General features: G+C 46.1%; 1 protein-coding gene across 13 annotated transcripts in view; it reads left to right on the top strand.

Moving 5' to 3' along the window:
* Pard3 (par-3 family cell polarity regulator) overlaps window positions 1-14,112 on the top strand; it is a 506,727-nt gene that overhangs the window by 323,748 nt on the left and 168,867 nt on the right. For all 13 annotated transcript variants that reach the window (XM_060391770.1, XM_060391771.1, XM_060391768.1 and 10 more), the window contains one exon: window positions 2,123-2,350. In XM_060391770.1, coding sequence (XP_060247753.1) covers window positions 2,123-2,350 — 228 coding nt within the window. The remainder of the gene's footprint in view (window positions 1-2,122; window positions 2,351-14,112) is intronic.

Here is a 14,112-nt window from a genome sequence, read left to right as displayed (position 1 = left end):
CACCATGCTAGCAGGACTCGAGAGCCAAGCCATGTGCCTGCTAGCAAGCACTCTGTCCCCGAGCTATGGCTCCAACCCAGAATTCTTAAAGCTTCCTCTTTCATGCATGATATCTGTGTTACAGAGGTAGTGAGCGCTTTTTGTTAAGAACCAGGTAATAAGCAATTTGCGCTACGTGGCCAAGGGTCTCTGGAAATTGTTTGGTGGGTTTGAAAGTAGCCACAGATCATACATAATCTTAATAAGTGGGTGAGGCTGTGTTCCCGTGGCAGGTCCAGATACGTTTGCTGATCCCGCCGTAGATTGACTTTTCATCGTGCAAATTTCCACCAGGCAACAAAAGTGTTCACAGTTACCAACATCATGCTGAAGTGTCAGTTATGGACTGGTAATACAGAGAAGGAAGGTTTAAATTATTTGCACTGTTAGTTGCACGTGTTGAGGGACACAGAGCCTGGTGCATTTGTGGGGTTTTCTTGCTGATGTAATTATTCTGCATGTTTATCTGTCTTTGCAGAATTGCTGTATGCTGAAGGGCCCTCAGACCATCTCTTAGATCCACTGTCAGTTTTTGTCGAGTACATTAAAGTCTCGGCTAGCTTTCCAACAGGAAGTGTGAAATCACTGTTGGGGTACATGTGTACACACATGCCCTTAGAGGTACTGACATCCTTGGGAAGCATTTGCTAATACCTGTTTTACATGAGTCAATTACAGAGGGAGGTTTGAGATCTCATGGGCAGGATCCATTCAGAAATGAGCTTTTGCCGGTGCTTGTTTCTAGAGAACGTGGAGGTGGAATCTTGGTCCCTTGACGTCACCCCTTTTGTTTTGGAATGTGGTTGGCTTTTCATCCTGTGGCTTATCCCTCATGACTAACGTAAGACTTGTCAGGCGTGTGCTGTGAAGAGCAGGGGTGGCATGGTGCTACCTGGAGGAAAATTTCAGTGTGCACATTGGCTACAAAACAAGCGACTGAATGCACGCAAACCTGCATCACTTGCCCCCGAGACCGATAACTTCCAGATTGTCTTTCCACTGTGAAAATCGTGCCTGCTTCTGTCTGTCTGTTCAGCGTCCCTCCCCTCCCTGGGCACTGCTATCCCACGGTGAAAATTAGGGAAAATATATAATAGAGATGAAGCATCAGAGGTTAATTCTTCCGTTGACACTTGCAGTTAATTTTCCTTGTCTTACCACTCTGAGCTGTGGTGAGCCACCGCCCCGCCGTGTGTCTTCCAGGTAGTAACACGAGGAAGCTACCTCCTAATTATTGATCAGCATATGGTGGGGAGCCCCACGTGGAGAGAAGCTGTTTAGTGTCTCTACCCTCTGCTCCTCCATCCGTCCTTTCAGGAAGATGAGTGAGGGGCCAGGCCTGTCACCTGGCCCACCCAGGTGGAGGTGTCACTCATTAGAGACTGCTGCCTCCCCCCGTGTGCCAGGTCAGACAGTGATGGATGGAGCTGTCTCCCTGGCTTAAGGAAAACAGTTGTGATTGCCGTAACCCTGGTGCGGTTGGTACCCCAGGCCTTGCTGCCTGGGATCTTTGAGAAATGAAAGCAAAAACTTAACTCCCTGGTGAGTCAACAGCTCTGTCTCTTCTGGGAGAGAAACCCTTCTGTGCTTTTCCATTCAGATCTGTCCTGCCCTCTGTATGTGGCTCACAGTCCCCAGCCGCTTTTGTCTGTTAGGGTGGCGGTGAGTGGATGTAGCCTCCACAGTGATGGCTACCTTCTGCTGTTAATAACTCCAGACCACAGAGAAACTCTCCTGCGGCGTCTCGCTGCCTCTGCATCTTAAATGTTGTTATTGATTACTGTTGTCTTTGTTTATATGTGTATTACATTGGACAATGGCTTGATAAATAAAGATTTCATCTCTTAAGATAAAAATTAATGATTTAGAACCTTTCCAAATGGAAATAGATACAAAAACTAATATATTTGTGGAAAAACAGAATTAACTAATGTTGTTTATTCTTTATTTTACACCCACGTTCCAGCAGTTATACCGAGGCAGTAAATAACTTTATCCCTGCAGGGTTCAGCAGCACCTAGATACTTGGCTCTGAAATTGCGGCTTCCGTCCCACTAACCTTGTATCATTCCGACCCTCCAAGGCTCCCCCAGCAGAGACGTGGGACCTTCTCTGGGCCTGAAGAAATCCAGCTCCTTGGAAAGCCTGCAGACGGCCGTCGCTGAGGTGACGCTCAACGGGAACATCCCTTTCCACCGCCCGCGGCCGCGCATCATCCGAGGACGCGGCTGCAACGAGAGCTTCCGGGCGGCCATCGACAAGTCCTACGACAAGCCCGCGGCGGACGAGGATGATGAAGGCATGGAGACCTGTGAGTGTCCTGGCTGCGGGCTCCCCTGGGGCATCTGTCCGTGCGCTCAGCCTGGGGCCTGCCGCGCGGTGGGTGGTGGCCTTGAACCTGGCCCCGGCTCGGCCCCTCCAGTGCTAAGGAAGGGGGACGCCTGTGCTGCTATGCCCAGCAGGGAGTTGTCTGTTTAGCCAGTGTTAAAGTCACAGTGGAGGATAGCAGGGGAACAGACAAAACCCGCTGTTCTCATCAACTTATTTTGGAAAACATAGAGCTATGTTGAAAATATAGTGTCTCACCATAAAATTGGTTTATTCCTTTTTATAATGTGATTTTCTGTTGAAAACTGAGTTTTATGTTGAGCATATCGATGGATAAAATTCACATTAAAGTATCTTTTGGCTGGGTGGTGGTGGGGCACGCCTTTGATCCCAGCACTCACGAGGCAGGTGCTGGGCCTCTGAATTCGAGGCCAGCCTGGTCTATAGAGTGAGTTTCAGGGCAGCTACCCAGGGCTACACGGCAAAACCCTATCTCAAAAATCCTGTGTGTGTGTATTTGTGTGAATGTGTGTGTATAAAAATTGTATATATATATTTGGGTTTCTCTATAGTTCATGCACTAAAACGTTTGAAAACAATTGCTGCATATTGTCTGCCAAATGACATGGCCAATAAATACATTTAATAGCTTATTATTTTAAAAACATATTTTTGGAACAAAAAAACAGTATATAATTTTGTATTTTTTCCCAAACTACTAAACACTTTAAGCCAAGCTGGCGGAGAGTCATAGTTTAGTATGAGTGAGCTGTATGTTTTTCATGGGTCATTAAGGAGAAATTGACCTTTGAAGTGTGTGGTTGGGGGGCTATATTTTTAAACATTTCTTTAATTTTTTTTTAATAAGGGAAGTACTTACTTAGAAGATAAAGAACTTAGGAATCGTAAAGGTAAATGCAGTTGGTTAGCTTGTTTCACACTTGCTAATTTACAGTTTATTTTTAAGTTCTATTTGTGTTAGTGTGAAACTGTACAGAAGAATGGGCTTTCCTGTGGTGTGTTCCTGCGTGCACACTGCATGCTGTCACACTCATCCCCTCAATGACCAGTTTTTATTTTAATTTTTGATTGTTTCTTTCGGGTCCTGGGGATGAGCTTAGGACCTCACACATTCAAGGCAAGTGCTTCCCTCGTGAGCTACGGCCCCAGCCTGATGGTCTGCCTTTGTTACAGCTTTCTGTGGCTGGCAGTTCTGCTCTGCACAGTGGCCATGCTTGTGCGGTTAATTACACTGTGTGGATAGCGTTTAAACACGTGGCAGTGTGGAGCCTGGAGAAGGAAATGAGGTTACATTTTAGATTTTAACACCAAGTGTGACTACCATGTGACTTCTCTATAAGAAAAGCTGTGGGCTGTAGAGCCCGAAGTCACATCCGAGTCCAGAGAACGTTGCTGTGGAGTGTGAATTACTTTCATTTCCACATTTGGATCACTTTCTCCCAGCACATACTCCTAAGGCAGATAGGGTTGGGGAAGAAGAGTGTTAAATAAACAATGCATTTTGAGGGGATTTCAAGAGAAACTGCATAAGTTTTTGCCTGTAACATGTAATATGTTAGGGACATGAATATTCCTGACTTAATGTAATATGCAAAGCAAAAATCAGGGACAGGATATCTACACAAACCCTGTCCTTTGTCTAAATCTAGACTGTTTTGTACAATAGTGGGCCTGTGATCTCAAATAGATGCCTCCTTTTCTTGCCAGATGAAGAACGCATTTCCTAGTGTAGCTGCCAGGCCTGGGGTAAATTTCCTGAGTCACAGTGCCGCCACTGCTGCAGGCTCTCCACTGTGAGCCCGGGGCCTTGGTCTTCCAAATGCTATTGGCTGTTGCCTATAGATCCTCAAAATGATAGGTGTAATCTATCAAAGGGTGGAGCACTTGGCCCCATCAGCACATAGTGCTTACATGTAATCATCCCGGGTTTTTGTCCTGGTTAATGTGTTTTTGATCTTTTTATGAACTTCATTTTTCTCACATGATGTGTTTCCTATTAAAGTGTAACAGGAGACAGAGGGCATGTGAGCAAAAGACACCCTCTCGGTTAGTTTGTTATTAATAAACACTTGTATTTATTTGCTATTAAATAAATATTTATAATAAATTATATAATTTATAATAAATTTTTATATAAACAATTACATAATAATCAGTAATTTGTTTATCAGTAAATACTTATATTTGTTAATAGAGTAAATTTCTGTAATTTTCTTTAGAAAGCCAGAGCAAAGGGGTGTGTTAGTTCCTGGCTCTGAAGTTCCTGCCTGGAGTTGGGCAGCACAGTGGCTTTGCAGGGTGAGCAGCGGATGGCAGTGACCGGACGCAGCAGTAGACCAAAGGTGTCCCATTTCCTTCTGGTATCGACACCATGGAACCGAGTCTTTGAGAAAGGATGCTAGTAAAAGTCCCATCCGAGTTCAGCCATGTCGCGTTCCAGATCGGCTTCTAGCCTTCTCTACCAGTGTGGCCATCTGCCTTTAAGCTCTCCCTCTTTTAAAATGACACCAGGAGCTCAGAGAGGTGGCTCAGTGGGTGGAGGTCTTCGCTACCAAACCAGATGACCTAAGGTGGAGTGTAAGCTGGAAGAGCTGATTTCCACAAATTGCCCTCTGACCTCCATATGCTATATAGTACCCCCTATACACAAGTACAGACGCACACATATGCAGACAGACATGCAATGAATGTAACCGAACAATCCTCTGGTAAGTGGGCAGAATGTTGAACGACATGAATCAGGTCATGAGTTGCGTAAGCGAACACTGCACAGACTGAGCGTGGCAGTGTGTGCTACCTCAGTCATTTGGGAGGTAGGCTTGATTTGACGCTGGCCCGGGACCCTTGAGACCTTTTCCCAGGAGAGTGGGCGAGACAGAGTGCATTGTTGGTGGAGAAAGAGGCTCGTAACATGTCTTCACTGGCCTGTCTTTAAGGGGAAGAAAACAGGTTAGGCAGTTGCTGGCTCTGGAAGAGCTCAGCATGGCGGTGTGTGCTGAAAGCTGTACCTGCTGCTACACAGCACTGCATCTTCATAGTCCTGAGGTTACATCGTGTGTCAGACCACGGTGCTGGGGCCAAGAGTGAGAGCAGCCTTTAGACATTTCAGATGTTTATTATTTGACATTGCATGAAGGAACAGGGTGGGCTCTGATGGGGACATGACACTCCTTAATCCCTGTGACTTCAAAGATCTGGGTAGCCAGATCTGCATATGTGAGCTGTGCTGAGCTTCTGGCAGCAGAAGACCCTCCCAGACCTCTCCTCCTCTTCCTGTCATCGATCTTCTGCCTACCAATCCCTCACACCTTCTGAGGAGTTTCCAAAGGCAGTTACCTTGTGTGCCTTTCAATCCTTCATTCTCAGCCATTGCTAGTAATGGCCCAGAAAGGCAGGGTGGGGGGTGAGGGGAATGAGAATATGAACTCACAGCATGGCTAGTGTATGTGCCCACATGGGGCCTGGCATGTACTAGCCTTTCGGTGCACCATAAGAATCTTTGAATCCCTTCGAAAGAATCAGGAATGCATGACTGCTGGAAAGCCATGGGCGGGAGATGACCACCTCCACGGAAGAGCAGGGATAGAAAGGGATTCTCTGCTTTCTGGCGCAACACGGGTCAATGGTCTCATCTCCTCCTTAAAGGAGGAGTTCTTTCTGTCACTTCTGCTCTTCTCCTGCATCCTGGCCTAGGTGGGCTAGAGCAAGGTGGAAGGCACTCCTTTGTGTGACTGTTCTAATCACCTTTTGAAATGAAAATGACACATCCCCATGGAATTAAAAAAAAAAAACAAAAAAAAAAAACCCCACGAAACAAAAAACAGGGCCATTGTCTGCACAAAGGGTCTCTGGTTAGGCAGGCGGTCATCCTGTGAGGACGAAGGCCCTTTTATAAAAGCCTGCGTGAACCTTTTGGCAGTGTTGGAGAGGCTCCGAGGGTAGGGTAGAACGTACACCAGGAATAATGTGGCCCCTTTTCCTGCTGGCAGGGATCCCCTACGAGGCACTGTGACTGCTCTTGCCTGCTTGTCGACCCTCCCCAGTAACTGTATTTTCTGGTTCCACCTGAGCTTGCCTCCCCTCTTTGGTACTGGAGTGGTGGTGCATCTCGGCATCCCCAAGTTCCCGAGGCCCTCTGGCTTCCACACTCGTAGGTGTGTGTGGATGCAGGAGCAGAAAGGATGACAGTGCTTACACGGGAACAGGGCGGTACCTGGGTAAGCAGCTGCTGATAGGGCAGTTAAGGAGGAAGCTAAGCTCACGTGCTCAGCCCTGCACACGCTGTGAGGGGTGAAGATGCGGCTTTCCATCTCAGACCACACCGTCCTGCTTTCACAGCCACTGCACTACCACGCTGCCTTAATTTCTCCTCATGAAATCTGAGCAAGTTGGGGAGAAAAGGGTTTATTTGGCTTACACTTCCATTTTGAAAGAAGTCCGGACAGGAACTCACACAGGGCAGGAACCTGGAGCAGGAGCTGATGCAGAGGCCATGGAGGGTGCTGCTCACTGGCTTGTTCCTCTGGCTTGCTCAGCCACTTTCTCTTAGGACCCAGGACCATTAGCCCAGGGACACCACCACCCACCATGGGCTGGGCCCTCCTGCATTGATCACTAATTGAGAAAACGCTTTAAAGCTGGATCTCACGGAGGCGTTTCCTCCCCTGAGGCTCCTTCCTCTGATGACTCTAGCTTGTGTCAGGTTGACATAAAATCAACCAGTACTAATGTCCCCATCTGTCCTCCTTCAAGAGCTTTTTCCCCAAACAACCGACTTTCTACTGTGTTTCTGAAACTCTGTTACGTAGAATATGCCATGTTTAGTATAGTTTTCGTTTGGCTTGTTTCTCCTTTGTAGTGCTATCTGAACAGTGGCTGAAATCTCTTCTCTGACACAATAATAGTAATTTGTAGGTGATTAAGATATATATAGATAATAAGCCCATGCCTGATCTCTTTGACCTCCAAGTGCTGATGTTACAGCTGTGTACACGGTGTCATGTTTGTGCGGCTCCAGGGGAAACCCTGCACCAGTCCTGTTCCAGCCGGTCTGTACCCACTGTCTCCGATTAGTCTTCAATGACAGCTCCACAGTGGAGTCTTGAGTGCCGCCAACGTTTTAACTTTGCAAATATTCGACTTGGTAAGAACTGGTGACTGAGAAGCCTTTACTGTTGTGATAAGTTGTTCTATGGGCAGAGAGATGCACGGCTAGTGTGAAGTCATCTGGGCACCAAGAATGAGCCTGCAAGAGTTGAGTGTGTGGGCCTCGTGGTGCCTGTCCAGCAAGGCATGCTGGAAGAGCATGGCAGGCGTGCGGAGGACAGTCCGCCACCGTCTTTGGGAACATCACGCCCACACTGTGTAGAAGATGAATGAAATAAGCGTAGAAGCTAAAGCATCCGTGAACCATGCATGATCTTCGGGTGTAAGGCTTGAGCTCTTTGGAAAGTCAGTCTTATCCTTCCTGTTCTTCCGCCCTGTGCTTTAAGCGTTTTTTAAAAAATTCTATTTTAGGGAAGTAAGCTGTTTTTAGTAGAGTCTTGCAGTCATTCATTTAAACTCTTCTCCGTGGAAGCACTAGCTATTGTTGCCTGTTACCTTCCTGTCTTGTGCCCTCTCAGCCACAATATAGGCTCTTTGTTTTGTCTGTTATTGTTTGTGTGTTTGAGAAAGGATCTCAGGTAGCCCAGGCTGACCTCACGTGCTGGGATCACAGGCGTGTGCTGCCACATTAAGCTTCTGTTGGTTAGTTTTCCACTACACACCTCACAAGAGCTGCTTCGTGAGGTTTTCTTCCTGCCTTGAACATGGGTGCTCCCCATCCACCCTTACCATGTTCATATGAAGCCAAGGCTTCCCTTGCCAAGAGCTCCGCATTCTTATGGTAGAAGTCAGAGACCCCGGAGCAGCAGCTCCTGTGACGCCATCTGCCTCACTGGCTGCTCACTTCCTACATCTTTCTTCCTTTCCCGAAGACAAAGTAATCGCCAAAACAAAAACTGATAATAATTATGTTCTCAAAGTGTTCAGTTCCTGCAAAGGCTTTGGTGGGCCATGCAGTCCAGTCCTGGGTGATCTCTGTTGCGGCATTTTTTATCTTGCACTCATCCATAGAAAGTTGGTGGACAATTGATTTGCCGAGTTTAGTAGAATTCTCTCTTCAGGAGGAGGGGGGTAGGAGGAAGAGGATGCATGTGTATGTGAGTGTCGGGCTTGGAGGGTAGCCTCGGCGGGCTTGGAGGGTAGCCTCGGCGTTGTCGTCAGTCCTTTCTTTAAGGCAGGGTCTCACTAAACCTGCTCATCAAAGTTGGCTGTCAGTGAGCTCTGAGGACTTGTTGCCCTGTCCTCAGAGCTGAGATTGCAAGCACGTGGCCTTGTTTAAAACATAGACTCTAGGACTGAATTTGTGTCTTGATGTCACCAATAGTCCCAGGCCTGCATTCCTCCTCCTCCATTTTCATCCTTACGCTTGTGAGGCAGCTGAGCCGGCGATGGAGAGCTTTGTATTTGATCCTCTGTTTTCCCAGGCTCTGAGGGTGAAGCTTTCCTATTCCCTGTACAGATCCTCATACAAGCGGGTCTGAGTCAGGATCTCTCTCAACCAGTGTTCTTTACCCTTGCCCTCGACAGAGAGTGCCTGAGTGAATATAAAAGTGTGTTATAGGCCAGCTGTGGTGGTACATGTCTTTAATCCTAGCACTTGGGAGGCAGAGGCAGGCAGATCTCTGAATTTGAGGCCAGCCTGGTCTACAGAGTGAGTTCCAGAACAGCCAGGGCTACACAGAGAAACCCTGTCTCAAAAAAAAAAAAGTTATAATTTCAATTTTGTATTTCTCTGCTTATGTATCTTCAACAATTTGTTTAAATCTGGAAACATTTTCAGAACTGCCCTAAAGGATATTGCCTATAATGACATATTTTGATACACAACAGTAGACATTTTACAGCTATTTGAAAGTCTGACTTATACTGCATTTAATAGCAAAATTGACTCCACAGCTTCAGTGATGAGGAGAAGCAGTGTTTTCCGCAGACAGGCAGCTGTGGGTTTGTTAGCCCACAGGTCATCAGTGTCGCCCGAGATGTAGACTTTATTCCTGCTCCTCTGTCCTCAGGTACGTTCGCAGTTTCCTTTTTGTGCCCAGCAGCAGGGAAGGATTCCGTGTGACAGGCCATGCCTAGTGCAAATGACCTTGCTCTCCCATGTCTGCGAGGCCATGGCTGCTGCCGTTGGTTTTAAACTTAATGAATCAACCCTTGGAACTTGGTCACATTCTGGGCACAGTCTGAGTTTACAGGGAAACAGAAAAGGAGAAGTGAGTTTTGAGTAAGCGAGAGCTCATTACGGTAGCAGCAGCCACAGTGGTTGTCAGTGAGAGAAAACAGTGGCTGGTGACCCCGTGCTGGGACTGGGCCCGTGGGAGTCCAGTTTTCACAGACAAAGGTTTCATTCTCCAACTTGGCGCTCAAGCCGCAGACATTTTCTCCATTAACCGAAAGTGCTCAGACTTTTCTAGACTTTTCAGTGACCCATTCCTAGCACGATACCTTTCAGAGCTGAGGAGCTGGGTTTGTCGCAGTCTAGAATTTTAATTGAGTCACATTTGCATCTGTTGAAAACACGGTGATTAGGTCTGTCTTAATTGCAGAATGACTGTCACACCGAAGGAAATAAGCCACTTCACGCTGCACCTTTTTAAAAAAGGGACGAGCAAGTGCTGTCTCCACAGAAATCACTCAGGAAGGGGCCGAGAGTTTGGTGCCAGGGGTAGGCTCAGACCTAGAACTCGGGCAGAAAATCTGTTTGTTCAGAAGTGTAGATGGCCTCTCCCTTTATACAGGCTGCCTGTGAAGACGAGCAGGATTAAAGTGGAAAACAACAACATTTATGCTACATTTAAAATAGTACATTATCTAAAAATAAATAAATTCTTGATTAGTCTGTACTGGAGCTTATTCTAGGAGCGGAACAGAGCGAGTCTTTGCTGCTGATGCATTGCTAGTATTTTATTTGTAAAGTTATTGTTCACATGAGAATTTTCATTTCCTCAGCCTAAGGAAATAAAATATTTCATAGTCCTGACCATAAAGCTAGTCCTAAATATACAGTCATAGGTTTTAATCTTACATCTTAGATACCTGTGTCCTTAAATCATATACATGTTTTTCACAAGTTAAACACATGTAACCATTTTATTGGAACTTTTTAAAATGTTTAAGTGTTTTCACAGAGGAGCGAGGCCTAGCAGGAAAATTCTTTTTGTTCTGAGATAGTGTATATAATGTGACTCCGAAAAAGAACATCTTATGTTTGTACATATGAAATTCCATATTGCTAAATATTTTTAATTAGTTGGCATTCAAAGGCATTGGTTAGATCAGCATGTCCCCAGCAGCTTTTCTGTGATGAGGTATTACCTAAATCTGAATGTTTAGAACAAGAGCGAAGAATCCTCAGACGTGCAAATATCATTTAAACAGCACACTTGCTGGGGCCACCAAAGTGAGGTAAAGTTTCCATTTTATAAGATGAGATTACAAAAGCAAAGTTAATAAATCATTGAATACTTTCTGTTTCATCCAATTTAGGAAATAAGTTGATTACATACATGAGAGAATTATTCTGAACATGGAAAGAATTGGCACAAACATTGCTTCAGCATATAGCAAGTTGTGAAGGCACCATGTTTATTCTGTTATGGAGCCAAGAGAAGACATATGCCCCCTGAAGTCCTGCCAAAACTATTAGGCAGAAAACCGACCGTATTGCTACTCATACTCCATTCATGATTTATGATAATGGTTGCTGTGGAAGGCTAAATCATTTACATTTATTGAGTTCTTTTTTCTTTATTTTGTTTCAGACATTATAGAGGGTCATAAAACCTATTTGCTGATATACATAGTTCAAATGGTGATAGCCCAGGAATATACCTGAAACCAGTTAGAGCTAGTTCATGTGGGTGTCTGTGCCAGAGCTTGATTATGGCTCATTTTATGAGGCTTTGTTGGAGGAGAGCAGGCATTTTTCTGAAGTCAGAGGAATGTGGTGCTTCATTTCAGTAGTGAAACGGATAGCAGGCACACAAATATGGATAGCAATTGAGAGGTGACAATGAAAGATTGAGCGTTGGACAGGAGTCTTAGTACCAGTCTGCAATCAGGCAGGGCTCCCAGAGCACCCTCCGACTTCCGCTCCTTACAGTATTCCAGTCCACTTAGTTTGGAAATTTCTGAGAACCTTTTCTTGGTAATTTGGTCAATTATCACAAATTTGGGACCACACCCATTTCCCAAAGGTGGAAGAAGCAGTGGCTCTAAGTGGGTAGCATAGCCATGTGTTTGGAGGTCTGAGGCAGGCTCCTGAATTCTGCTAGTGCTGCATTTTCTCAGTTGGTCTCTCTGCAGTGATAAGTATATAGGAAGGCCAAGTGCAACTGGCCAGGATCATTGTTTCTTGAGTGCACTTCACAAAAGTCACAGCTTAGTTCCGCAGTGTGCATAAGGCTACAGATTTCCTGTCTACCTGAAAATGCCAACCGGCCTCTTCCAACAAACTCCTTCAGTTAATATCTGTATATTCGCAGAGAGGAAAAGAAACACACTTTGAGGTTTCTTTTTTTGTCTCATTTTGCGGCAGGATTTAATGTAGCGAAGGCTAGCCTCGTTACTGTTGCTGAGTATGGTCTTGAACCCCACCTCCTGAGTGCTGGGATTAGATGGGTGCACAGCCACCCCTTAATGTGGTGCTGGGAATGGAATCCAGTTTTGTTCATGGTAGGCAAGCACCTCCACCAACCCAGATAAACCTCAAGCTCCAAGAAAAATATTGCTAAGCTTCCATATCTTCTGGAGGAAGGTGGCGGCGAAAAATCGGATAACATCAATATTGGGGAAGGGCAGCCGTTCTAAAGTCATTTTATATGGGCGGTACCTGGTCTGGAGTCCATTGTGATCCGACCTAGCTTCCCAGGTGAGCTCAGTGTAAGCCATGACCCTAGCAGTCCATGGCCATACCCAGTCACTAACATAGCTTTTAAAAGACATCATGTGTGTATTTGTATGTGTCTGAATGTAGGTGTGTGCATGTGTACGAGACGGTACCCACAAAGTCCAGAAGGGGGTATCAGATCCCCTGGAGGTAAAGTTAGGTCAGGTGGTTATGAGTATGTCTGTTATTTGTATCTGTGTGTGGGTCTGAGCATGTGTGGGCGGGTACCTTGTGGAACCGGACATTGAGTCCTTCTACAGCTAGTCACAGGTGGTTGTGAGCCAACTAGTGTGCGTTCTAGGAACCAGCTCAGGTCCTCTGAAGGAGCCGGATGCCCCCTTAACTACTCGGCCACCTCAGATCCTGTTTGGAGGCTTCGGGTGTGTCTAGGGAGCGGCTTGCCGAGAGAAGATATATATTGGCTCCTGCTTTAAGCTGTGTGTCCAAGAATTTGTTACCTTGCTTTTTGTCCTTCTGCTCAACAATCGCCTCCTCTAAAACAATGCAGGATAATATTGCTTGTGCATGGCTCTGTCAGTTCATCAACTGGTCTCAGGTTTTTGCAGATTAATGGGGGGGGGGATCTGAGATGCTAGTGTGTCCTCTATGGTCTTGGACTCTTGGTACTTATATCACTACCCTGGTACCCCAAGGCTGAGACAGGTCTATTGACCTGAGACTGATCTATTGACTTGCAGGCTATTATATTCAGCCCCATATTTCTATAAGTCCAAGAACATGGATCTCTTTGTTGAAGCTGGAAAGAAATGGCCTTGGCAGTCGAGTCACTGAAGCCCACATAATCTCTTCTGTGTGTATTTGGAAAATAAGGTTATGGCTTTATCTCTGAACAGATTTCTAATAGTTACTGTTTACAGTTGTCATTCTTTAAAATACAAAATCCTGAGGGCGAAGCCGGAAGGAGTGAGTTATGAGTCACAGGTTCTCCTGGACCATCCATCTCTAGAGAGGTGGAGCAGGACTCAGAGCTGGCCCACAGAGGCATTCTCAGCTAGCTCCCTCCCCAGCACCAACATCAAATGGTGCGTAGACGCTATGCCTGTGTGCCCTCCTCAGCCCTGGGAAAGAGGCAGAGGAGGCTCCTCTATGACTTGGTGGACATCCATCTAGCTACTTAGCAAGCTCCAGGCTGGTGACAGGCACTATCTCAAAATACAAGATGGTTGGTGCCTGAGGAACAGCCCTGACGTTGACCTTGGCCTCCTCACACAAAATACAGTCTATACCCATGCACCCATGTACATTCAAGTGAAAATATGTTCAGGCACACACATAAAGAATGTGGACAATTATTGCGGCCAGTATGTAAAGCAGCATTTCCGTGTGGTGTTAGCTGTCCAAAGTAATAACCCAAGGGGAGTCTGGAGACCTCTTGTCTCCAGAAACTGGAAATAGTCCATTTTCCTGTACTCAGAAACCACCTGTGAGTATATCAGGAAGTTTGGTGCTGGAAGTTCATGCCAAGGTGGCTGTTGCTCATCAGTGGTGGCCACAGTATATTAAAGCGAGGTGTGGGGGTGTCAGTAGGATCTTTAAACAAGGAGAAACAAGCAGAAAGGGGGTGCACTTTGCTTAGTGCTTTTCCTTTGCAAATGTGGAGTTCAGGATCCTGCTGGGGCTGAGCATCCTAAGGAAAAGATCCTAGTTCTTGCAGAGGGGGCTGTAGCAATGGGAACAGCGCCATGCTCGCATGCCCAGCAAGAAAGCTT

The sequence above is a fragment of the Meriones unguiculatus genome, chromosome 10 (genome assembly GCF_030254825.1).
Source record: "Meriones unguiculatus strain TT.TT164.6M chromosome 10, Bangor_MerUng_6.1, whole genome shotgun sequence".
In the NCBI taxonomy this organism is placed as follows: domain Eukaryota; kingdom Metazoa; phylum Chordata; class Mammalia; order Rodentia; family Muridae; genus Meriones; species Meriones unguiculatus.
Note: the sequence above shows the minus strand (reverse complement) of the source record. Positions and strands in the feature narration are given on the sequence as shown.